At 40.0% G+C, this 22,021-nt stretch overlaps 4 protein-coding genes across 8 annotated transcripts; 2 read left to right on the top strand and 2 right to left on the bottom strand.

Moving 5' to 3' along the window:
* Positions 1-27: 27 nt before the first annotated feature.
* On the top strand, positions 28-4,976 carry LOC137609622 (immunoglobulin lambda-1 light chain-like). 3 transcript variants are annotated; one of them, XM_068336769.1, is made up of 4 exons: positions 28-135; positions 228-554; positions 3,854-3,886; positions 4,565-4,976. In XM_068336769.1, the coding sequence occupies exons 1-4, from the start codon at positions 96-98 to the stop codon at positions 4,885-4,887; spliced, it is 723 nt and encodes a 240-aa protein (XP_068192870.1). In that variant the 5' UTR covers positions 28-95; the 3' UTR covers positions 4,888-4,976. The 3 variants fall into 3 exon arrangements, with proteins under 3 accessions (XP_068192870.1, XP_068192869.1, XP_068192868.1); XM_068336768.1 differs by having other exon boundaries at positions 228-557; positions 3,857-3,886; XM_068336767.1 differs by lacking the exons at positions 28-135; positions 228-554 and adding exons at positions 2,279-2,415; positions 2,508-2,837 and having other exon boundaries at positions 3,857-3,886.
* A 3,231-nt stretch (positions 4,977-8,207) lies between these two features.
* Positions 8,208-13,294, bottom strand: LOC137609891 (immunoglobulin lambda-1 light chain-like). Of its 2 annotated transcripts, none has more exons than XM_068337238.1 (4): positions 13,147-13,294; positions 12,727-13,054; positions 9,545-9,576; positions 8,208-8,889 (listed from the first exon to the last, which is right to left on the bottom strand). In XM_068337238.1, exons 1-4 carry the CDS (start codon positions 13,184-13,186, stop codon positions 8,567-8,569), a joined length of 723 nt encoding a protein of 240 aa, XP_068193339.1. In that variant the 5' UTR covers positions 13,187-13,294; the 3' UTR covers positions 8,208-8,566. The 2 variants fall into 2 exon arrangements, with proteins under 2 accessions (XP_068193339.1, XP_068193338.1); XM_068337237.1 differs by lacking the exons at positions 12,727-13,054; positions 13,147-13,294 and adding exons at positions 11,201-11,528; positions 11,621-11,767 and having other exon boundaries at positions 8,356-8,889.
* Positions 13,295-13,996: 702 nt separating this feature from the next.
* On the bottom strand, positions 13,997-16,499 carry si:dkey-282h22.5 (uncharacterized protein LOC107988040 homolog). The gene is made up of 4 exons (XM_068337239.1): positions 16,350-16,499; positions 16,046-16,148; positions 15,830-15,956; positions 13,997-15,116 (listed from the first exon to the last, which is right to left on the bottom strand). Exons 2-4 carry the CDS (start codon positions 16,137-16,139, stop codon positions 14,837-14,839), a joined length of 501 nt encoding a protein of 166 aa, XP_068193340.1. The 5' UTR covers positions 16,140-16,148; positions 16,350-16,499; the 3' UTR covers positions 13,997-14,836.
* A 129-nt stretch (positions 16,500-16,628) lies between these two features.
* Positions 16,629-21,459, top strand: tspan10 (tetraspanin 10). 2 transcript variants are annotated; one of them, XM_068337250.1, is made up of 5 exons: positions 16,629-16,755; positions 19,174-19,266; positions 19,355-19,471; positions 19,619-20,217; positions 20,314-21,459. In XM_068337250.1, exons 3-5 carry the CDS (start codon positions 19,382-19,384, stop codon positions 20,618-20,620), a joined length of 996 nt encoding a protein of 331 aa, XP_068193351.1. In that variant the 5' UTR covers positions 16,629-16,755; positions 19,174-19,266; positions 19,355-19,381; the 3' UTR covers positions 20,621-21,459. The 2 variants fall into 2 exon arrangements, with proteins under 2 accessions (XP_068193351.1, XP_068193350.1); XM_068337249.1 differs by having other exon boundaries at positions 19,174-19,471.
* The last annotated feature ends 562 nt before the right edge of the window (positions 21,460-22,021 follow it).

Here is a 22,021-nt window from a genome sequence, read left to right as displayed (position 1 = left end):
CAGCACCTCCTCTCCTCCTCCTCCAAACCTTCATATCTGCCAGCAGTCAGATCACTTTGTGAACTAGGAGACCTTTCTCAGCACACACTGACAACATGCTGGTGACGCTCTGCTCTCTCATCTCTGCTCTAACCTGTAAGGAGGCTGACTTACTGCAGCTCTGACCTCATGCTGGAGTCTTCAGTCTGTGTGTTTGTCTTGACTCCATGTCGTCTTGTTGTTTCCAGGTGTGAGTGGTGTGACGGTGGTGACACAGACGCCTCCTGTTGTGACCGTCAGGAAGGGAGAGACGGTCACCATGGATTGTAACCTGGGGACGGTTACTAATTATGATGCACACTGGTATAAACAGAGTCCAGGAGGAGTCACTCAGTATGTGCTGAGGTTTCATCACAGCTATAGCTCTGTGTACTACGGCTCTGGGTTTTCATCTCCAAAATTCACTTCTAATCATCAGTCACATTCAGATTATCGTTTGATCATCAGTGATGTAGAGGAGGGAGATTCTGCAGTCTATTACTGTGGCACATGGGATTTGTCTGTTAGCAAGTACGCATCACAGTGATTCACACTCTGACAAAAACCTCCTCACCAAACACTTCTGCTTTTTCAATCTCCAATATGATGATTGTGAATCAAGACGTTGATGATATTTTTAGAACTTTCCAGTTTAAACCCCTTTTTTTTTTAAATTTTCAACCCGATGCATATCTCGCATAAATCATTACAGTTCTTGTAGTTAGAGTCCAGTCCATCTTACTGATCAACTTTACCTCCAGTATCTATACTTGTAGACCATCTCAACCCTTATCCTTCTGGATCGTGACAGGGTCAGGCTTTCACCTCCCCTTTCTAAAGTCCATAATCATCTCTTCAGTCTTTGTGACGTTCTGCTGCAGATTGGTGTGATTGCTCCACACCCATCAAGTGTAGAACCTCTTGAGTGTTTCAGATGGTGAATAAAACACTTGAGTTGTTCAAATGCCATCAGTCACGTGTTTTTTCCATGTTTGAAGCAGGCTTTGAAGCAGTGGCTTAGAAAAAACCCCTGGGGGGTAGTTCAGAGCAAGGTGTCAAATAGGACTTCACTACCTGCATATCACATATTTATATCACAAATAATGACAATAACCGTTTTATTTTTCTGTTACTTTCATCCACCTAAGGAGAGAAGCGGATTGTTTGACCAAATGGGTTGTCCCAATAAACATGCATCTATTTTTCTTCAACTCCCCATATTTCCTCCATATTTTTGTCATCTATTTGGACATGCTTCTGATGGATTGATTGTCAAAAAACCTTGTCATCATCCTCGTGGCAGGTTTCGTAAGAAACAGCACTTCATTGTGTGAACATTTCCAAAGAAGGATGTCTCTGAAAGCACTAAAGGAATAATGTGTGGTTTAACGCCACTTTGGACATTGACTGGATGCTTTTGTTTTGATGAAACAACAAGGTTTGGACTTTATATCAGTTATCTATCGCCCACTGTATTAGTGGAGGTTAGACAAGACAGGTTTGAATGAAACACCAATGACCAGACCCAAATGTGACTTCATTCATTCATTCATCTTTTGCCGCTTCATCCGCCTTAGCGGGTCACGGGGAGCTGGAGCCTAACTCAGCTGGCATTGGGCGTGAGGCAGGGGACACTCCGGGCACGACGCCAGTGCACCGCGGAGCCACACACAAAGACTGACAACCAGTCACACAAACACTCACTCCTACGGGCAATTTGGGACCAGCCAATCAACCTGAAGGGCATGCTTTAGGAGGTGGGAGGAAGCCGGAGAACCCGGAGAGAACCCACACAGATACGGGGAGAGGATGCAAACTCCACACAGAACGTGACTCGAACCTGGACCCGCCGTATTGTGAGGCGACAGCGCTACCCGCTGAGCCACCGTGCCGCCCCATGTGATTTCAGTACTGAACAAATTTATTATATTAAATTCCCTCTCTAAAATGAAACAATCCAGTGTTAGTTTAGTTAGGTAAAATACACATACAATACATTGCTGGTCATTTCATTATAAAACCATGAATTGTGTTGACCAGGCATAAATCTGTACAAGGACGCAATGCTGACTAAGAACATAACAGCACTCGAAACAAATGAAATGACAATTTTGAGCAGATCAAACTTTCAACAAAAACCTATTTTGAGTTACTAGATCTCTGTACTGATGATAATGGAGTCAGAAAAAAGGTTCCCTTCCCTTCAAAGCTCCTCCTCCTGTCAGTCTCTCTCTGCTTCAGTGTTGTAATAAATTGCTCCTCCAGCACCTCCTCTCCTCATCCTCCAAACCTTCATATCTGCCAGCAGTCAGATCACTTTGTGAACTAGGAGACCTTTCTCAGCACACACTGACAACATGCTGGTGACGCTCTGCACTCTCATCTCTGCTCTAACCTGTAAGGAGGCTGACTTACTGCAGCTCTGACCTCATGCTGGAGTCTTCAGTCTGTGTGTTTGTCTTGACTCCATGTCGTCTTGTTGTTTCCAGGTGTGAGTGGTGTGACGGTGGTGACACAGACGCCTCCTGTTGTGACTATCAGGAAAGGAGAGACGGTCACCATGAATTGTAACCTGGGGACGGTTACTGGGAGCGAAGCAAGCTGGTATAAACAGAGTCCAGGAGGAGTCCCTCAGTGGGTGCTGAGGTTTCATCACAGCTATAGCTCTGTGTACTACGGCTCTGGGTTTTCAGCCCCAAAATTCACTTCTACTCATCAGTCACATTCAGATTATCGTTTGATCATCAGTGATGTAGAGGAGGGAGATTCTGCAGTCTATTACTGTAAGACATGGGACAGCTCTGTTAACCAGTACGCATCACAGTGATTCACACTCTGACAAAAACCTCCTCACCAAACACTTCTGCTTTTTCACCTCATCCTCCTGGAGGGTAAGAGTGTCTGGCTTTGACCTCCAATTTCCAAAGTCCACATCCATGTCTTCAGTCTTTGTGAGGTTCTGCTGAAGATGGGTGTGTTTGTCCTGCACTCTTCCTTATATCATCCACAAACACAGCTAAGAATAGCTGAGTCATCACAAAATACATGAGGAAAGACACTGTCAGAGTTTTTTTTGCAAGTCTGACGTGTACAAAGAGAACATGAATGAAGACAGAACAGTTCCTTGTGGTCCTCTTGTGCTGCAGCTAACCTTCCAGACACACAGTCCTGCATGAGGACAAACTGGGGCTCTGATGTCAGATAGTTGACCCAGGAGGACTTCACCCTCATGGTCCTCGTCTTCTCCCTAAGCAACCTCGACTGGTTTGTGTTGAAGGTGTTGGAGGAGTTTTTGGATCTGTTTCTGATGCCTCTGAGACAGAACCAAAAGATAATCATAAACACCAATCTTTAGCTGGTAGGAAAAATGTAGAGAATCCATGTATGAAGACACCATCAGTCTGATGCAAGAGAGGACCAGTTTCTTTAGGGTTTGTTCTATAATACATACATTCAAGGGAGGATGTCACTTTTATTTCATAACAGGACATCCATCAATGACTAAACTGTAGGTCTCATGTAACCATGTCAGACCAGGACTACCACATCCACCTTCTCCTCCTGTGACATGGACTGAGACAGCCGCCCAGACATTGAGGTAAACAGTCTCATCCCAAACTGTCAGAAACCATCTCAGGGAAGCTCACCTGAATCCTGAGTCTGTTCTTAAATTTCTCCTGTCTCAGCTCACCATGCCTTTGGTTCTGCTCAGACCAATCCAAGTCTGAATCCTCAACTAGCATGTTAACTAATTAGGATGTTTCACTTCCTCCTCCTCAGCAGTGAGAGTCAGGAGGTTTTTGTACAGCCGTGTGTACAAACTGAATCACTGTGGTATTCGGACAAGGCACCAAGCTGACTGTGACAAGTAAGTACCTTTAACTTCTCGTGGAAAAGAAGAGACTTTGGTGATTTAGATAGAGTATGTGTTAATTTAAAATAATGTCATTTTATTTTCTTGACCTGTTTCTAAATAAATGAACATATTATTCATTTAACTGACAATTGACAGACTCTGTGTTTTGGAATAAAAAAAACTTTTATTAATGTTAAAAAGTACAAAACCTGTTACATTTCTGTACAAATGTGTCCTTCTGTATTTAAAGAGGTTGTGAAACTGCAATAGTTAAATACATCAGTCATCATCATAAAAAATATCATAGTTGTCTTTGTGTTGTTGTTTAAATTGTAGTTTCATTTTGACTTGAATTTGTAGTACTTGTGTTTAATGGATGTTTGAAGAAGGATTTTACCACGGATGTTTATTTAGTTATTATGAAAACCAAGTTAGCCCTGTCATCTTGTCTCATCCTTTCAATTTAAAATTCCATATACTTCACAATAAAAGCAGGGAACATTTACAGGGGTTAACTTTATTTTTCAAGAAAATAGATTGTGATTAACACTTGCTGATTGAAGTACAGTAGATTTAAATTAGAATTAATCTTTATCATTCTTTACTTTTCCCATTCCTTACTGAATGGCTCTGCCTCTAACAATCATTTCTTTGCTGGTTACTTGATGATCGTCCTTCATGTATTTTCAGGCTCCAGCTTCTCTCCTCCTGTCCTGACGCTCTTCCCTCCATCCACTGCTGAGCTCCAGTCCAACAAAGCCACTCTGGTCTGTCTGTCCAGTCAGTCTGTGCCTTTTGCAGACGTGAACTGGTTGGTTGGTGGGACTCCAGTGAGCAGTGGGATCTCTACCAGCACCGCTGTTCAGCAACCGGACCAGACTTTCCAGATCAGCAGCTCTCTGACCGTCCAGACATCAGACTGGAACATGGATAAGGTTTACACATGTAAAGTGTCTCTGGGCTCCCAGACCTCAGAGGAAAGCATCAAAAAATCAAACTGTGTAAAAGAATAAACGAGCAGAGTCAACATTTGATATCCGCTGTTTCAGTGTTTGCTCTCTATGCTCATGACAGTGTTTTAATGTCAGTAAGAAATCTGTGTGCATGCTTTGTATGAGAGAGTAGACAAGTAGAGTCACTATTTAATATCTGCTCTTTTTTTTTTGTTATTTTTGCTCATTTAGCAGTATTTCAATTTTTTAAAAATAAATTGTCTGCATGCTTGTAATAAATGTTTTGACAGTTAGGTGGCGGTGTTGAATTGGCTTTGCAGCTCCTTCATATTTGAAAACTCATTCAATAAAAAATACTACCAAAAAGTTTGTTTTATGTTTGTTTGTTTTTCAGTTCTAAGTAAAAATAGTTTAGCCTTATAAAAATATCAGATTTTAATTTTTAGATCTTTTTAGATCTATTTACATATATGATTACATTTCAGTGAAGTGTGTTATTTTGTATTTCCTTTAACATTTACTGTAATAGTACCATCTGGACAGTCATAATATCTAATTAGAAGTATTATTTAAAGCAATCAGAGAAACTGATCAAATGAAAATGAGTCACACTGAGCCATCTGTGTGTGTGTGTGTGTGTGTGTGTGTGTGTGTGTGTGTGTGTGTGTGTGTGTGTGTGTGTGTGTGTGTGTGTGTGTGTGTGTGTGTGTGTGTGTGTGTGTATATATATATATATATATATATATATATACTGTATATATAGATAGATAGATATAGATAGATAAGGATAGACAGACAGACACGTACACACACACACACACACACACACACACACACACACACACACACACACACACACGCTATTAACAGCCTAAAACCCTTTAGTGTACAAATAATTAAATACATAAATAATAATAATTAGCATCTGATTTTCCTTTTAAATAAACCATGATTAAATCCAGTGGAGCGTATGTGAAAAGTGATGGACTGGGTTGAAGCAAGTTAACTGATCTGGATAATATATCTACAGTAGAAGCGACCTATCATCATCACTGCAGACGAAATTTTACTGCAATACAATCAGTGAATGAAAAAATATTAATTAATTATTACTTAAAACATTTGCATGGGTTTATATGAGAATGTAAGACTGGGAGTATATCTTGGAAAGTTTATGAAAACATAATGACTGTGAGAAAAGTTCTTTCAAAAAGAAGAAGTGGTTTTTGTCAGAGTGTAAATCACTGTGATAGGTACTTGTTGATATTACCATCCCATGTGTTACAATAATAGACTGAAGAGTCTCCCTCCTCCAAGTTATTGATGATCAGACGATAATCTGAACTTGACTGCTGAGTAGATGTGAATTTTGAGGATGAAAATCCAGAACCATAATTTACAGAGCTGTGGATGTGATCAAATGACAGCACCCACTGAGGGAATCCTCCTGGACTCTGTTTATACCAGTGAGCATGATAGTTATGTGACCCCACATTACAATCCATGGTGACCGTCTCTCCCTTCCTGACGGTCACAACAGGAGGCGTCTGTGTCACCACCGTCACACCACTCACACCTGGAAACAACAAGACGACATGGAGTCAAGACAAACACACAGACTGAAGACTCCAGCATGAGGTCAGAGCTGCAGTAAGTCAGCCTCCTTACAGGTTAGAGCAGAGATGAGAGAGCAGAGCGTCACCAGCATGTTGTCAGTGTGTGCTGAGAAAGGTCTCCTAGTTCACGAAGTGATCTGACTGCTGGCAGATATGAAGGTTTGGAGGATGAGGAGAGGAGGTGCTGGAGGAGCAATTTATTACAACACTGAAGCAGAGAGAGACTGACAGGAGGAGGAGCTTTGAAGGGAAGGGAACCTTTTTTCTGACTCCATTATCATCAGTACAGAAAATGTTTGTTCCAGACACAATATCATAGAAAATCATGACCTGAAAAACACATGCTATAACTAATTTGTTTTTTTTTACTTTGTGATGAATGAGTTTTGCTTGAATTCCTGTGGTTTCACAGAGAGTTGACATTTGAATCTTCATCTACATGGAGCTGTTAATATGGAGAGCAGGCCTGCAGGTGCATCCTGGGAAGGAGCAGAGAAGTGATGCTTCACTGGTGGAGGATGAAAACTCAGTTTCACTCATTTTAAAAGATTTGTCTAATGTCTGAAGTGATACAGCTGACTCCAGTTAGATTAAGAAATATGTCTCTGCTGTGCATTTGATTTGTTAAAACTGTGGATTTTCATACTGTAGATATTTTCAATTAATAATTGTCAATTTAAGCATCAGAATGCCACCTGGATGCTGGTATAATTAAGTTGTAGGAAATGATATTTTCATGACAAGAAAATCACACCGTTTTTCAACACATTTTTATTAAACGACTTCTGAAACCTGCAGCAAAGCTGATACAACACCTCCACCTAACTGTCACAACATTTATTACAAGCATGCACAGATGTTCAACATGGCAGTCAGCGGCTCTCTGTCCTCCTCAAACTAAACTTGTGTCTTTATACAATCCAATTGATTTGGATACTTTTCTGAGCTGCCCTTTCCTCTGCGGAGGCGGGAGAGTTTTGTGTTCATTCCTTTTTGACAGCAGTGCACAACACAACAGCAATTTGTTAACAAACCTTTTCTTTTTACATCACTGGAGCACTTTTTGGTGCAATCTTTCAGAAATCATTCAGAACATTTGTGCATCCACATTACAAAATATCCATCAATGAAATTACTTTTCTGGGTATGAAGAATTTGTTCCTATCTTGTCATTTGATAATCGTTTCTACTTTGAAATATGCTCAGAGAGGACAGGTTGTTTACTTAGTGATTTAGATGTTTGAAAATCCACAACAGAAGCAGTCCTCTAAGTGTGTGGAGGATGCTGAGGTCATCATACTCAGCTCTGCTTGGTTAAATTTGATACAGATCTACCAGAGGAGTTCAGCCTTTTAATGTTATGCTAGGTAAATTGTTCCCAGCAGAATCATAAGAAAAATAAATGTTGAATCAGGTCATTCTTGGGTCTCTTCTTGTTTAATTGTATTGATATTTTTTCTTGTACACTTTGAAAATTTACTCTCAATCATTTTGCTTCAGACTGATTGTGGCAAATGGCTAGCCTCAGGCCTGAATTAAATGCACATCTGGATTGATTCGTTTTAGGTGGAGGGTGAACTAGAGCACATGTAGCTCGTATGTATCTGAAGTTCAAAATTGGGTCTGGATGAGACTACAGGTGTATCCTGTCAGGGAGAGAAGGAAGCTTGGAGATGTGTTGCAACAGAGACTCAGGATGACTCACTTTAATTTAAACAATATTTCTACTTACATTGTTATGAATGTCCAGATGGTACCGTTGTAGTAAATGATAATGGAAACATAAAATGACAGATTTCACTGAATGTAACCAGACATGTCACATATTTAACAGATCTAAACCTTAAAAAAAATCAGATATTTTGATGAAGCCAAAATATTTCTATTTTGATTTAAAAAAATACAACATCAACAACCGATAAAACACAAACTTTTTGGTAATGTTTTTTATTGAATGACTTTTGAAATATGCAGCTGCTGCAAAGCCAATACAACACCTCCGTCTAACTGTCACAACATTTATTACAAGCATGCACACAGATTTTTTTCTGACATTAAAACACTGTCATGAGCGTAGAGAACAAACAAAAGCATGGCCGATATCAAATGGTGGCTCTTCTCGTTTATTCTTTTACACAGTTTGATTTTTTGATGCTTTCCTCTGAGGTCTGGGAGCCCAGAGACACTTTACATGTGTAAACCTTATCCATGTTCCAGTCTGATGTCTGGACAGTCAGAGAGCTGCTGATCTGGAAAGTCTGGTCCGGTTGCTGAACAGCGGTGCTGGTAGAGATCCCACTGCTCACTGGAGTCCCACCAACCAACCAGTTCACGTCTGCAAAAGGCACAGACTGACTGGACAGACAGACCAGAGTGGCTTTGTTGGACTGGAGCTCAGCAGTGGATGGAGGGAAGAGCGTCAGGACAGGAGGAGAGAAGCTGGAGCCTGAAAATACATGAAGGACGATCATCAAGTAACCAGCAAAGAAATGATTGTTAGAGGAAGAATCATTCAGTTTGTGATACTAAATTAGTAGAGAATTAAACAACTGAAGTATGATCTGAAGAATTCTATTAAACATCTACTTCAAACAACATCTTTTAATCACTAACTATCACAACCTATTTTTCCTGAAAAATAAAGCTAACTTATGTGAATGCTTTTACTGTGAAATACTTGGAGTTGTTGACTTGACGATATGAAACAAGGGCTAACTTGGTTTTCATGACTACTAAATAAACATTAATAATAAAGTCCTTCATCAAACATTCCTGAAACACAGTTACTGCAAATTAAATTCACGATAAATTCTACAATTTTTAGCATGACTAGTGAAAACACAACTCCGCTTTTTGTCATGATGATGACTGATATTTAATTTAACTTGTGCAGTTTCAAAGAATTCTTTAATTAAACAAGGACAATTTTGTAAAATAAAATGAAAGGTTTTGTATTTTTTGTCATTGGTAATATTTTTTAAAAAGCATGGTATCTCAGCTTCTTAATAAATGAATAACATTCGCTATTTTTACAATAAGTCAAAGAAAGAAATAAAATCACTGAAGGCTCTCCTGTTCCATGAGAAGTTAAAGGTACTTACTTGTCACAATCAGCTTGGTGCCTTGTCCGAATACCACAGTGATTCAGTTTGTACACACGGCTGTACAAAAACCTCCTGACTCTCACTGATGAGGAGGAGGAAGTGAAACATCCTCTTCAGACAAACGTCTCAGTCTTGATGGTGAACTGGTGATCTTTGCTAGTTGAGGATTCAGACTTGGATTGGTCTGAGCAGAACCAAAGGCATGGTGAGCTGAGACAGGAGAAATCTAGGAACAGACTCAGGATTCAGGTGAGCTTCCCTGAGATGGTTTCTGACAGTTTGGGATGAGACTGTTTACCTCAGTGTCTGGGCGGCTGTCTCAGTCCATGTCACAGGAGGAGAAGGTGGATGTGGTAGTCCTGGTCTGACATGGTTACATGAGACCTACAGTTTAGTCATTGATTGATGTCCTGTTATGAAATAAAAATGAAATCCTCCTTTGAATGTATTATAGAACAGACACTGGAGAAACTGGTCCTCTCTTGCGTCAGACCGGTGGTGTCTTCGTACTTGGATCCTCTACAGTTTTTCTTCCAGTGGAAGATTGGTACGAATGATGATCTCTTGGTTCTGCTTCAGATGCACTTGATCAGAACTCCTCCAACATCTTCAAAACAATATAGTCAAGGTTTCTTAGAGTTAAAACGAGGACCATGAGGGGGAAGTCAGAACTGTCTTCTTGGGTCAGCTATCTGTCATCACATCCACATTTTGTCCTCATGCAGGACTGTGTCTGGAAGGTTAGCTGCAGCACAAGAGCACCACAAGGAACCATTCTGTCACGATTCATGTTCACATTGTACAAATTCGGAATTCCAACACAACTCTGACAGTGGCTTTCCTCAAGTGTTTTGTGATGACTCAGTTATTCTTGGCTATTTTTGTGGATGATATGAAGAGGAATACAGGAGCTCCATTGGGGAATTTGTGGATTGGTGCAACCACACCGTTCTGCAGCAGAATCTCAAGAAAACTGAAGAGATGGTTGTGGACTTTGGAAAATTGAGGTCAAAGTTAGACCTCTTACCATCCAGGAGGATAAGGTGGAAATTTTGTCCAACTACAGATACTGGAGGTTAAGTTGGACAGTAAGCTGGACAGGACTCTAACTACAAGAGCTGGAATTATTTATATGAGATATAGAACAGGTTGACAATTTAAAAAACGTCATCATTTGAGGTTTGCAGTGACTCAGCAGTAGAGCGGACACCTTATGACAAAACATTGCCCAGATATCAGCTGTTCAATTCCTGTTCCCGCCACAAATCCTCAGAGTGTGAGCTGACTTGGGAGGTGTCAGCTCACCTCCTGGTCACTGCCGAGGTGCCCTTGAGCAAGGAGTCATCCTCTCCTGCAATCTGCTCATTTAGGGCACACCCCTAAGTCGCGACTCGTCACTGTTTCCACTGTACTGCTAGGACTAATTTGCCCGACTACAGGCCCCTACTGTGTTGTGTTTCAGGGTCCTGAACAAAATATTGTGTGTGCTTTGACTAACACATACAGATATATGTTCTGTACTGGGGATTAGTAACATAAATTTAATCTTTAGTTAATCTTAATCAGTTTGTTAAATCACAATCAGCATATTGGAGTTTGAAAAGCAGAAGTGTTTGGTGAGGAGGTTTTTGTCAGAGTGTGAATCACTGTGATGCGTACTGGTTAACAGAGCCGTCCCATGTGCCACAGTAATAGACTGCAGAATCTCCCTCCTCTACATCACTGATGATCAAACGATAATCTGAACGTGACTGATGAGTAGAAGTGAATTTTGGAGCTGAAAACCCAGAGCCGTATTCTACAGATCTCCAGCTGTGATAAAACCTCAGCACATACTGAGGGACTCCTCCTGGACTCTGTTTATACCAGCTTGCAACTGCATCAGTAACCGTCCCCAGGTTACAATTCATGGTGACCGTCTCTCCTTTCCTGACGGTCACAACAGGAGGCGTCTGTGTCACCACCGTCACACCACTCACACCTGGAAACAACAAGACGACATGGAGTCAAGACAAACACACAGACTGAAGACTCCAGCATGAGGTCAGAGCTGCAGTAAGTCAGCCTCCTTACAGGTTAGAGCAGAGATGAGAGAGCAGAGCGTCACCAGCATGTTGTCAGTGTGTGCTGAGAAAGGTCTCCTAGTTCACAAAGTGATCTGACTGCTGGCAGATATGAAGGTTTGGAGGATGAGGAGAGGAGGTGCTGGAGGAGCAATTTATTACAACACTGAAGCAGAGAGAGACTGACAGGAGGAGGAGCTTTGAAGGGAAGGGAATCTTTTTTCTGACTCCATTATCATCAGCACAGAATGTTTGTTCCAGACACAAAATCATAGAAAATCATGACCTGAAAAACACATGCTATAACTCATTTGTTTTTTACTTTGTAATGAATGAGTTTTGCTTGAATTCCTGTGGTTTCACAGATAATTGACATTTGGCTCTTCATCTACATGGAGCTGTTAATATGGAGAGCAGGCCTGCAGGTGCATCCTGGGAAGGAATAGAGATGTGATGCTTCACTGGTGGAGGATGAAAACTCAGTTTCACTCAACTAAAACAATCGCTCCAATGCCTGAAATACAGATAAAGAAATATGTCTGCTGCACATTTGATTTGTTAAAACTGTATTTTCATGACTGTAAAGATATTTTTGATTAAGAATTGTCAAGCATCAGAATGCCTCCTGGATGATGAAGAACATCAGGTCATCAGTACATTCAAATGTACACTGTGATAAATGCAGGTATAATTAAGTTGTTAGAAACGATTTTGTGGATTATATGAAGAGAGTACGGGAGCTCTTTTGCGGAATTTGTGGATTTGTGCAACTACAGCCATCTGCAGTAGAACCTCACAGAGACTGAAGAGATGGTTGTGGACTTTAGAAAGGGGAGTTCAAAACCAGACCCTGTCTCCATCCTTGAGGGTAAGGTGGAGATGGTGTCCAACTACAGATATTGGGGGTAAAGTTGGACAGTAAGCTGGACAGGACTCTAACTACAAGAGTTATTATTTATATGGCATAGAACAAGTAGATAAGTTAAAAAGGGCATTTTTGAACTGGAGAAGTTCTAAAAACATCATCAGCTTCTTGAGTCACAATCAGCATATGGGAGTTTGAAAAGCAGAAGTGTTTGGTGAGGAGGTTTTTGTCAGAGTGTAAATCACTGTGATGCGTACTGGTTAACAGAGCTGTCCCATGTCTTACAGTAATAGACTGCAGAATCTCCCTCCTCTACATCACTGATGATCAAACGATAATCTGAACGTGACTGATGAGTAGATGTGAATTTTGGGGCTGAAAACCCAGAGCCGTATTCTACAGAGCTCCAGCTGTGATGAAACCTCAGCACATACTGAGGGACTCCTCCTGGATTCTGTTTATACCATCTTGCATTGTTATTAGTAACCGTCCCCAGGTTACAATTCATGGTGACCGTCTCTCCCTTCCTGACGGTCACAACAGGAGGCGTCTGTGTCACCACCGTCACACCACTCACACCTGGAAACAACAAGACGACATGGAGTCAAGACAAACACACAGACTGAAGACTCCAGCATGAGGTCAGAGCTGCAGTAAGTCAGCCTCCTTACAGGTTAGAGCAGAGATGAGAGTGCAGAGCGTCACCAGCATGTTGTCAGTGTGTGCTGAGAAAGGTCTCCTAGTTCACAAAGTGATCTGACTGCTGGCAGATATGAAGGTTTGGAGGATGAGGAGAGGAGGTGCTGGAGGAGCAATTTATTACAACACTGAAGCAGAGAGAGACTGACAGGAGGAGGAGCTTTGAAGGGAAGGGAACCTTTTTTCTGACTCCATTATCATCACCACAGAAAATGTTTCATTCCACTGAAATGAGTACCTGAAAAACACATCAGGTGTTTTTTGTTCTTTAAATTTGTATTGAATGAGTTTTGCTTGAATTCCTGTGGTTTCACAGAGAGCTGACATTTGACTCTTCATCTACATGGAGCTGTTAATATGGAAAGCAGGCCTGCAGGTGCATCCTGGGAAGGAACAGAGATGTGATGCTTCACTGGTGGAAACTCATTTTCACTTATTTGAAATGATTGTTTTAATGTCTGAAGTGGTACAAGTGACTTCAGTCAGACTAAGAAATATATGTCTCTGTCGTGCATTTGATTTGTTAAAAATATGTGTTCTCATTAAATATTTTTTCAAGTAAGAACTGTTAATTAAAATATTAGAATGTAACCTGGTTGATGAGGAACATCAGGTCGTAAGTACCAGTCAGATATGTGTCTGCGTTGTATTTGATTTGTTATAACTGTGTGGCTTTTTTTAAGATTACATGTATTTTTAAGTATTGTGAGGATTGCAGGGTTGCTGGAGCCTATCCCAGGGGACTGTGTAATTAACTGTGTAATCCATGCAGGTATAATTAGGTTGTTATTAATGATCTTGTCACGAGAATTAATCACACCATGTTTTCAACACATTTTTATATAATGACTTTTGAAATATGCAGCAGCTGCAAAGCCAATACAACACCTCCACCTAACTGTCAAAACATTTATTACAAGCATGCACATGTTGTTTTTTTCTCTAAATATTGAAACACTGTTATCAGCAAAAGGAACAAACAACAAAGTATAAGATATGAAATGTTAACTCTACTTTCTTACATACTGTGGTATTTGATGCTTTCCTCTAAAGTCTGGGAGCCCAAAGACATTTTACACTTGTAAACCTTATCAATGCAGGACTGGGGATGAGGAGATGAGTTGCAAGATTAGTCGTTCAATACTACAATGAAACAAATTACTTCCTCTCCTGTCAGCATATTCAGGTGTCCTTTATGTTTTGCTGTCCTGCAAATTGATTTATGATTAGTGTTTTCTGTGAGTGCATGTGGAGTTTTTTTGTCCTAAATGTTAAATAAATGTAATACAATACACCAAATGTGGAGAAATGCAAGTGATACACATTCAATGCAAAAACCAAAAATACAAGTAATATGCAAATAGTGGTTATTCGTTGTGGAAGTACACTGTGTCATATAACAGTTGCAGATGACCTTTTCACATCCAAGACTTTATATCCAAGCTATTTCAGGACAAAGCAGAACTCAACTATGTTGTTTGATAAATTCTGCCTCCTTGTTGTTCAAGGAGACTTTGAACAACAAAGATCTGTGCATTACCGTGTGTCAAGCTTCATCATTAAGTCTTCTTATTTACTGTGTGTGACTTCACATCACACTTTTTATCATATTTATACAATTACATCAGCACTGATATAAAAGTTCAGGTAATGGCAACAGGTTTACGGTGTTCGTGGTCTTGTCCTCCAGTTCCTGGTCAATGTTGACTCTTTGATCAGAGGAAGATGGGAAGCCCTCATCTGCACCCGCAGTGGAGACCTCAGACCAATGCTGGGGGGGCTTCTCTGCAAGGCCCGATGATGTAGAGAGAATCTGCCCTCCTTTAGGTCATCAACAAAAGCCTCCACGGTGTCAAACTTAGAGGTGAGCTTCCCCAGGTCTTCTTTTAGACTCTTGAACTGCCTGTGCAGGTCTCCCAGAGCATTGGACAGAGGCTCAATCCTGGATGCATGTAGAGGTTTGAGAAAATTCAAATTGATAAATTTATGTCTGTTGCCTGTTTGTATGATATTATTCCACAAACTTTGATGATTATAACAACCACAGCTTGTTGGTAAAACATGGCAACGAGTTTTTTTTGGCAAAATAAGCCACAACACAATGTTAAGCAAGGAAAGTCCCAACATCAGGGTAGCAGATGTCAGATCGGAAGGGCTTTAAACAGAACTAAGCATAACAGTGTCAGATTGTTGGCCTGAGCCTGCAGTCTAAGTAAAGTTGTTGCTTTGTAATGATCTTACACAGGTTCTTAGTAGTCCAGACTCTCACCTCAAAGGAGAGGGTCAACAGCTAACAGTGATATCTGTTACTCAATCCAACAGCACACAAGGCTGCAACACTTCCCTTATCCTGTTGGCAACGTCTCTGTGCACTGAAGTCATTTACGCACTCGGCTTGTGTGGACCAGAGTCATGAGTCACATCATAAGCACGATGGGTCGGTGTTCGTGTGCCTAGCAACAGAAGTTGCATAACTTTGCGCAACTGTGAGTGAAAAAATAAAATGTTCACTGACATCACCGACTGCTGTTATCTTCATGTTTCTCCTCACTCCTAGTCAATATTCTGGCTTTCTGGTTTCTCCTTTCGTTCAGTCTTGCTCATCTACCACCGCTGCAATATAAGATGTAACCCACCCACCCAAGTGTGACCCACCTGTTGTATTCAGGTAGGACAGAGGCATGGTCATAAACCAACAGGTCTTTCACTTGGGTTACAATAGCAAATTTCCAGTTGTCCAGTACCTGGGTCAGGTTGGCACAAGTCTTGCCATTGCTGTGTTCTGAGAACAGACATTTAGATAATGAATTTCTAGGAAAGCAATACTTCAAATCATCTACTTATTGTGACATTAAACGCATAAATTCCAACCTTTAGAATCCCAACATGAAGAGTCCTTTTTCCTTTTCTGAGCGCAACATGTTATGGTCATGCAGAGCAGGGCCAGAATCTCCTTTGTCCTCATCTTTCTCACCTTACAAGAACATAAATAACAAGATGTGGTGATGACAATCATTTGTCCAGTGAAGTTTCCATATTCTTTCACTTAGTAACAAAGTTTGAAATATTATAATTCTGTAGGTAAATACTTTTTAGGAAATCTTTTCTGCACACAGTTAGCTTTGCTCCTCTGTAGGTAAAATAGAAGTTAAAGAATCCAATCAGTTTACTGTACCTTTCTGTGAAGTAGGGTCAGTAGTCTTTCAAGATCACGGAAGCACAAGGCAGGTTTGAGAGTGAATCCTTCACAAGTGAGCAATATGACCTGAGCACTTTCTTATAACTGCGAAAAAAAATTTCTCTGACCAGCTCCCCTCACCTCCTCCCACCCCCTTTATTGATGCAACAATGACACATCCCATTCCTTTACAACATGCCTTCACGCTGCTGCATGCACAGTAACATAACATGGAAGTCAGGGCCAAGGCCCCACAATCATTTGCTGTGTTTGATACAGCCGCATCGGAGCATTCTTGCTGCTTACTGTAATAAAATCTGCTTGCCATCTGGGTTTAAGCAGCTCCAGTCAGCATCCGTTTATCCATCTGTCCCAAAGCTGGAAATGACAGAACAACAAAAATGTGAGTTTTTCATGTTAAATTATTGTGATAAAGAATATTTGCCTATTTCTTCAGTGAAGTGCTGGAACAGACCCTGAATTTAGTTTATTTGAAATAATCAAACTGTTGATAGAGGCTGGAGCAAGATGTCATAACAAGAATTTTTTTTATTGAACAACGTGTTGCTTTACCTTGTGTTGACAAGAATTTGCTCATCATGGGGATATACAGGTCATAATGTGGGGTGTCTTGGTTCTTACATATTGCAACAACATCAACTTTATATTGTTATGACCAAATAAAATGTGTCATTATTTCTTGATAAATTTGAATTTCATACTAAAATATTTGAAAATATATTTTTATACAGTATATTTGGAAAAAATCATATAAATTAATAATGACATGCAAATTTTAGTAAAGACAAACATTAAAAGGATACAAATTGTAACAATAAAAACAATATTGAAATAAAACAATAATAATATATTATTGTAGGTATAAATAATCTTGGCCTTCTAATGAGGTGGCATCTCATTCAAGGTGTTCCCCTCCTCTCACCCGTAGCCAGCTGGGATGGAACCCTGCAGATCAGTGGTGAAATTCATCTCGTCTTCAAGAAGATAAATGAAAGAATGTCAATAATATAATTTAAAAAATGTTATACATAATAAGAATAACATTATAATAGTAATGGCTATTTATTTATTTAGTTTGTTTTCTTTTCAGACATGTTATTACTACAGACTTCTCACCTTCATCACATTTACAACATCAACAACAACATCCGAAAATAAAGGGCTGATGGGTAGAAGCCATTTGGCTTATAAGATCCCTGTTTCCGATATTATGAATATAAGTAAAACTATAAAATAACATTATAATAAACTTTTCATGCTTTTGAATGACAGTGATCATTTTGCTTTCAGCAACACATTCCATCAAAAAGAAACAAGAGCGAAGCATTGAAATGAAGTAAAGGATCCAGGAGACTTGTCCTTAAGACATTAAGCGCTTCATAACGTCACAAATTTTTTTAAACCATTTTATGATAAAGAAAAAATTTCCAGTAAAGTTGCTTTCCATCATTCATGACTATTTATCTATATAGCAGTGATTACAAGAACCCGCTGAGCTGAGCATTTATCCATCAGTATCCAGCGCCTTAATCTGCAATGGAAAGACAAAAAAATTCAACAAGTATTTGTGTCAGGATTAGTCCAAAATAAACGACTAGGGATACATGTGGCAAGGGACTGTTTTTCTGTTTACACATTAATATGGAAACAGATTCATGGCAACAGCATAATCAGAATTTTCTAGCTCCATCTGGAGTCCAGTCAAAAGTCCTAATTCCTTCCAGCTCCCTGTAGCTCAGTCCAGAACAAGCAGAGAAAAGAAAAGCAGCAGAGTGAGATAACCTTTGACAGCTCTATCGCAAGCTGCACAGTACTGATTTTATCAGAGCATCCATTAACAGGAATATATTCTTTCTTACGCTTAAAACATTGATGGAAAACAGAAGGTTAACTTCAAGTAGTTTCACATTTCTTAACAAGTCACATGACTGTCAGTGTTCCCAAGAGGAGGCCATGCCCAAAGGGATATTCTGGTTATTTGTCGCTGTTTCGATTCATCATTTCATGTGGTTTCACGAAAGTTAAACAGAGAACAGATCATCTAAACCAGTTGATGTCAAAATGTTTTCTTTTAGACTATTTAGAAAATTTACTTTGAACAAAATTAAACGAAGGTTACATGCTAGTACACAATTACATTTGTATGTATATGTATTACTACAATTCAGTTATTAGTATTTAATATTCTTTACTACAGCCATACTTTTCTGGAATGATTTGCTATCTGCTGGACACACTCAGAACAGATTGGGCTCTCTTTTCTCTGTTGAGATGCTCAACAGAACTGAAAGAGACGTAAATGTGTAAGAAAACTTCACTTCGCAGCTCTCAGCAAGAGAAATTAGTCACCTGTTGTTGAATAAGACCTTTAAGAATGTTAATGCAGTGACTGTAATGGTAAACAAATAAACTGCTGGTTAATGAGAAATTGAATTAAAAACATAATAACATAGTCATCAGTGTTCAAGGTTTTGCTTAAGAATAAGCATCTGACGTTCATGACATTTCCTTTGCCTTTTTTAACCCTTTTCTGTTAGTCTCTCAGACTTGTGCCGTCACACCCCTGACCTCTGGTTTGGGACCCTCTGAAGTGATAATCCAGAACACACTTACATGGGAGCATATAAAAGTTTAAATAAGTTTTGCGGTGAAACTCAAACAGTACATATTTCCTCTTTATCCATCTGCTTTATCTTTTCCAAGTACAATCAATTTATCAAATAGTATGATTACCCTAGTATCTTAGAATGTGAAAACCTCAAACTAAAAGCGTTTTGTTCCACTTGTGGTTCTATTCCAGTGCGTGAGTCTGATGCCATAATCCCCTCGCTGTGACTCTCACATGATGAAGGAATCCCACGCACCGCAGCCGCCAGAGGCCAATCACAGCATGGTAACCCCACCTTCGCTCACATGCTCCTCTGTTCACACTGTGGTGAACGCTCCTCAATGCTCCTCTTTAACTTGTGTCATCTAACCAGTAAAAATCGTCTCTCAGTCGTTACAACATGAGAGGATATTTGATGTTGAAGAGGATTTCTCTTCCATGGCGGAGGGGAGACTCAGGGCAGGGTGAGTCCAGCCCGCTCATACCAAAGGTAAGGGGCTTCTCTTGTCATGCTTTTGAACTTTTAAAATCTCGTACTTCTGAGCATCTTCCTGTTGAGTGAAGTATAATTAAATAATTTAGGATGCACTAGCTGTCAAATACAATGATATTCAGTTGCATTCTTGTGTTTCTAAAGGCAGGCTCTAGAGAAGAGGGTCCTGAGGAGCTCGGCCAAGTCTCTAATGAATTTCGCCAAGGAGGACAAAACAATGGACAGGACAACAACAACCCAGCATCTGGAGGACACGTCCAACCCTTCTACAGATATTCTTTGATGGACTATTTCCTTAAATACTTTCTGTTCCTGTGCAATCTGATGTTCACTGTTCTGGGCCTGGTGGTTCTGGGTCTAGGGATGTGGGGCCTTGTCAGCAAAGAGTCCTTTGCTCAGGAGAAGATCAGCAGTATCGGCACCGACCCAATGCTCATACTTGTGACTCTGGGCTTAGTGCTGACCATGCTCTGCCTTTCGGGCTGTGTGGGCGCCTTAAGAGAGAACTGCTTTTTGCTGAAGATGTTCTGCGGCATGGTACTTTTGCTCATCACTGCTCAGGTTCTGGTTGTCATCGTGGCCTACAGCTTACAAGACCAGATTGGAGACTACGTGAGGTCGGGGGTGTTAACTGCCATGGTACGCTACCAGGATGATCTAGATCTCAGGTTCATTGTGGATGAGATTCAGTCGAATCTGCAATGCTGTGGGGCAGAAAACTACCGTGACTGGGAGATTAACATGTGAGTGTCGTGACGTACTGGTCATGCTGTAAGGAATGTCTTGTGAAGTGATTGTCCTGCTTAGATTGCTGGTGGATATACTTTTATTTTCCTTAGATATTACAACTGCTCAGCTCCAGGAGTGCTGGCCTGTGGTGTCCCTGCAACATGCTGTGTGGACCCCTTAGAGAATGGCACGGTGTGGAACTCCCAGTGTGGCGTCGGAGCCCAGGCGCTGGATGAGTTTACCGCTCAGAGCGTCATTTTCCTGGGCGGTTGTCTGGGGGGAATTTCGCGCTGGGTTGAACAACACGAAGGCCTGATTGGGACAATTGGTTTTGTTGTACTGGGGGTACAAATTGTCACTGTGTTTGTCACAACACGGTTAGTAGAAAGCATCCAGTGGCATCACTTTAGCTGGTGAATGCATTGCATGCTGTCATTTCTGAGGATCTTCACCTCGTTTGGTGTAATTTTTTGAGCAAAAAATGAAAAATGATGTCTTTAACATCTTAAGGACATCAATTCCATCACAGAACATGAAGGTGAAAAACCAAAATGAATTGTTTGGTTTAAAAAATTATTTTTTGACTCAAAATATATTCCATTGTTGCATCTTAAACCTCATACTCCAAGAAAAACTATTTATTCTTAAATGTATATGTACAGTTTGGAAATTATGTCCATTGCTGTAAATACCTTCTATTCTCCTGCATTTCATACGTTTTATACATTACATTTCACCTTATTTTTTGGAAGTTATTCAGTAAAGAGAAATCTATCAAAAACCTTGAAATAATCTCCGTACATCCAGATTTCTTTTGGGTTTTTTTGCAAAAAGAAATATTCTGACTAACTGAAGGCCTACTTTTTCAAATTGGAATGGGTATTTTATTGTTTCTTATTTGATTCAGAATGAAAGCATGCTTAATAAAATGTAAATTTTCATCTTTGCTGTTGTATTTTGGGGGCAATCGCACAAGATTTAGCAAAAACAATCAAAGTTTAATTCTGTGATGGACGAAGCTGTTAGTTGTGCAAAAACTCAATCTGTCACCACTATAATCGTGTTACAGGTTACAGCTCATGCCGCACCCTGATACAACAATATCAAGATGCATCCAAAGAAAAGAAATAGAACAAAAAAAAAAAGCATTCATGATGTCTATTTTTTAATCTTTAGATACTTGTTAATTGTGGTCAACCATCCAAAAGGATCCAAAATGACTTATTCATGTACAGCTGTGTTCGTAATAATAGCAATCTCACATAAGAAAGAAAAATCGCTGGTTTTTAGAATTTCAACATCTAATATATGACAATATGTTTACCACATGTGAATATATATATATATATATTTCATATGTTGCTTATGTTAATATGTATGTTTATTATTTAAGTATTGTATTTATGTATGACCCCCCCCCCCCCCCCCGCTGTCACAATCGCACAAATTTCCCCACTGTGGGACCATAAAGAATATTAACTTATCTTACAAGGTTCCGTAAAGGTATAGAAAACCAATGGGAATGATCTGCACGCCGCTGACTCCATGAGTCATTAAACAAAAGGGTTGGGCTAAAATGATCAAACACTTTAGAAGGGCAAAAAAGCCAGAAGGGTGACAAAGAAAATAAAAAATGAAATATTTGATTCGATTGGAGACTATCCAAAATGGGAAAGGCTGAGGTTGTCTGTGAGAACTGTAACCGTCAGACAACGTGCAGCCAAGCTACGAGCAAGATGCTCCGCATAAATAAAGACATGCTGAAGCGGTTACAGTTGTCAAAGAACACACTGACTTTCCTAAAAAGAAGTGGCGCAA

This window comes from Antennarius striatus, chromosome 16 (assembly GCF_040054535.1).
Source record: "Antennarius striatus isolate MH-2024 chromosome 16, ASM4005453v1, whole genome shotgun sequence".
In the NCBI taxonomy this organism is placed as follows: domain Eukaryota; kingdom Metazoa; phylum Chordata; class Actinopteri; order Lophiiformes; family Antennariidae; genus Antennarius; species Antennarius striatus.
This window is presented reverse-complemented; position numbering and strand designations above follow the sequence as displayed.

Bases quoted from the DNA above. Each gene is read 5' to 3' on its own strand.
- LOC137609622 (XM_068336769.1), top strand. From the start codon at position 96: ATGCTGGTGACGCTCTGCTCTCTCATCTCTGCTCTAACCT. The intron at 136-227 runs GTAAGGAGGCTG...TGTTGTTTCCAG, and splicing joins TCTCATCTCTGCTCTAACCT to GTGTGAGTGGTGTGACGGTG. The intron at 555-3,853 runs CATCACAGTGAT...GAATCACTGTGG, and splicing joins TTTGTCTGTTAGCAAGTACG to TATTCGGACAAGGCACCAAG.
- si:dkey-282h22.5 (XM_068337239.1), bottom strand. From the start codon at position 16,139: ATGAGGACAAAGGAGATTCTGGCCCTGCTCTGCATGACCATAACATGT. The intron at 15,957-16,045 runs GTTGGAATTTAT...GTCTGTTCTCAG, and splicing joins TTCATGTTGGGATTCTAAAG to AACACAGCAATGGCAAGACT. The intron at 15,117-15,829 runs GTGGGTCACACT...ACATGCATCCAG, and splicing joins GTCCTACCTGAATACAACAG to GATTGAGCCTCTGTCCAATG.
- tspan10 (XM_068337250.1), top strand. From the start codon at position 19,382: ATGAGAGGATATTTGATGTTGAAGAGGATTTCTCTTCCATGGCGGAGG. The intron at 19,472-19,618 runs GTAAGGGGCTTC...GTGTTTCTAAAG, and splicing joins CCAGCCCGCTCATACCAAAG to GCAGGCTCTAGAGAAGAGGG. The intron at 20,218-20,313 runs GTGAGTGTCGTG...TATTTTCCTTAG, and splicing joins CGTGACTGGGAGATTAACAT to ATATTACAACTGCTCAGCTC.
- LOC137609891 (XM_068337238.1), bottom strand. From the start codon at position 13,186: ATGCTGGTGACGCTCTGCACTCTCATCTCTGCTCTAACCT. The intron at 13,055-13,146 runs GTAAGGAGGCTG...TGTTGTTTCCAG, and splicing joins TCTCATCTCTGCTCTAACCT to GTGTGAGTGGTGTGACGGTG. The intron at 9,577-12,726 runs ATCACAGTGATT...AATCACTGTGGT, and splicing joins AGCTCTGTTAACCAGTACGC to ATTCGGACAAGGCACCAAGC.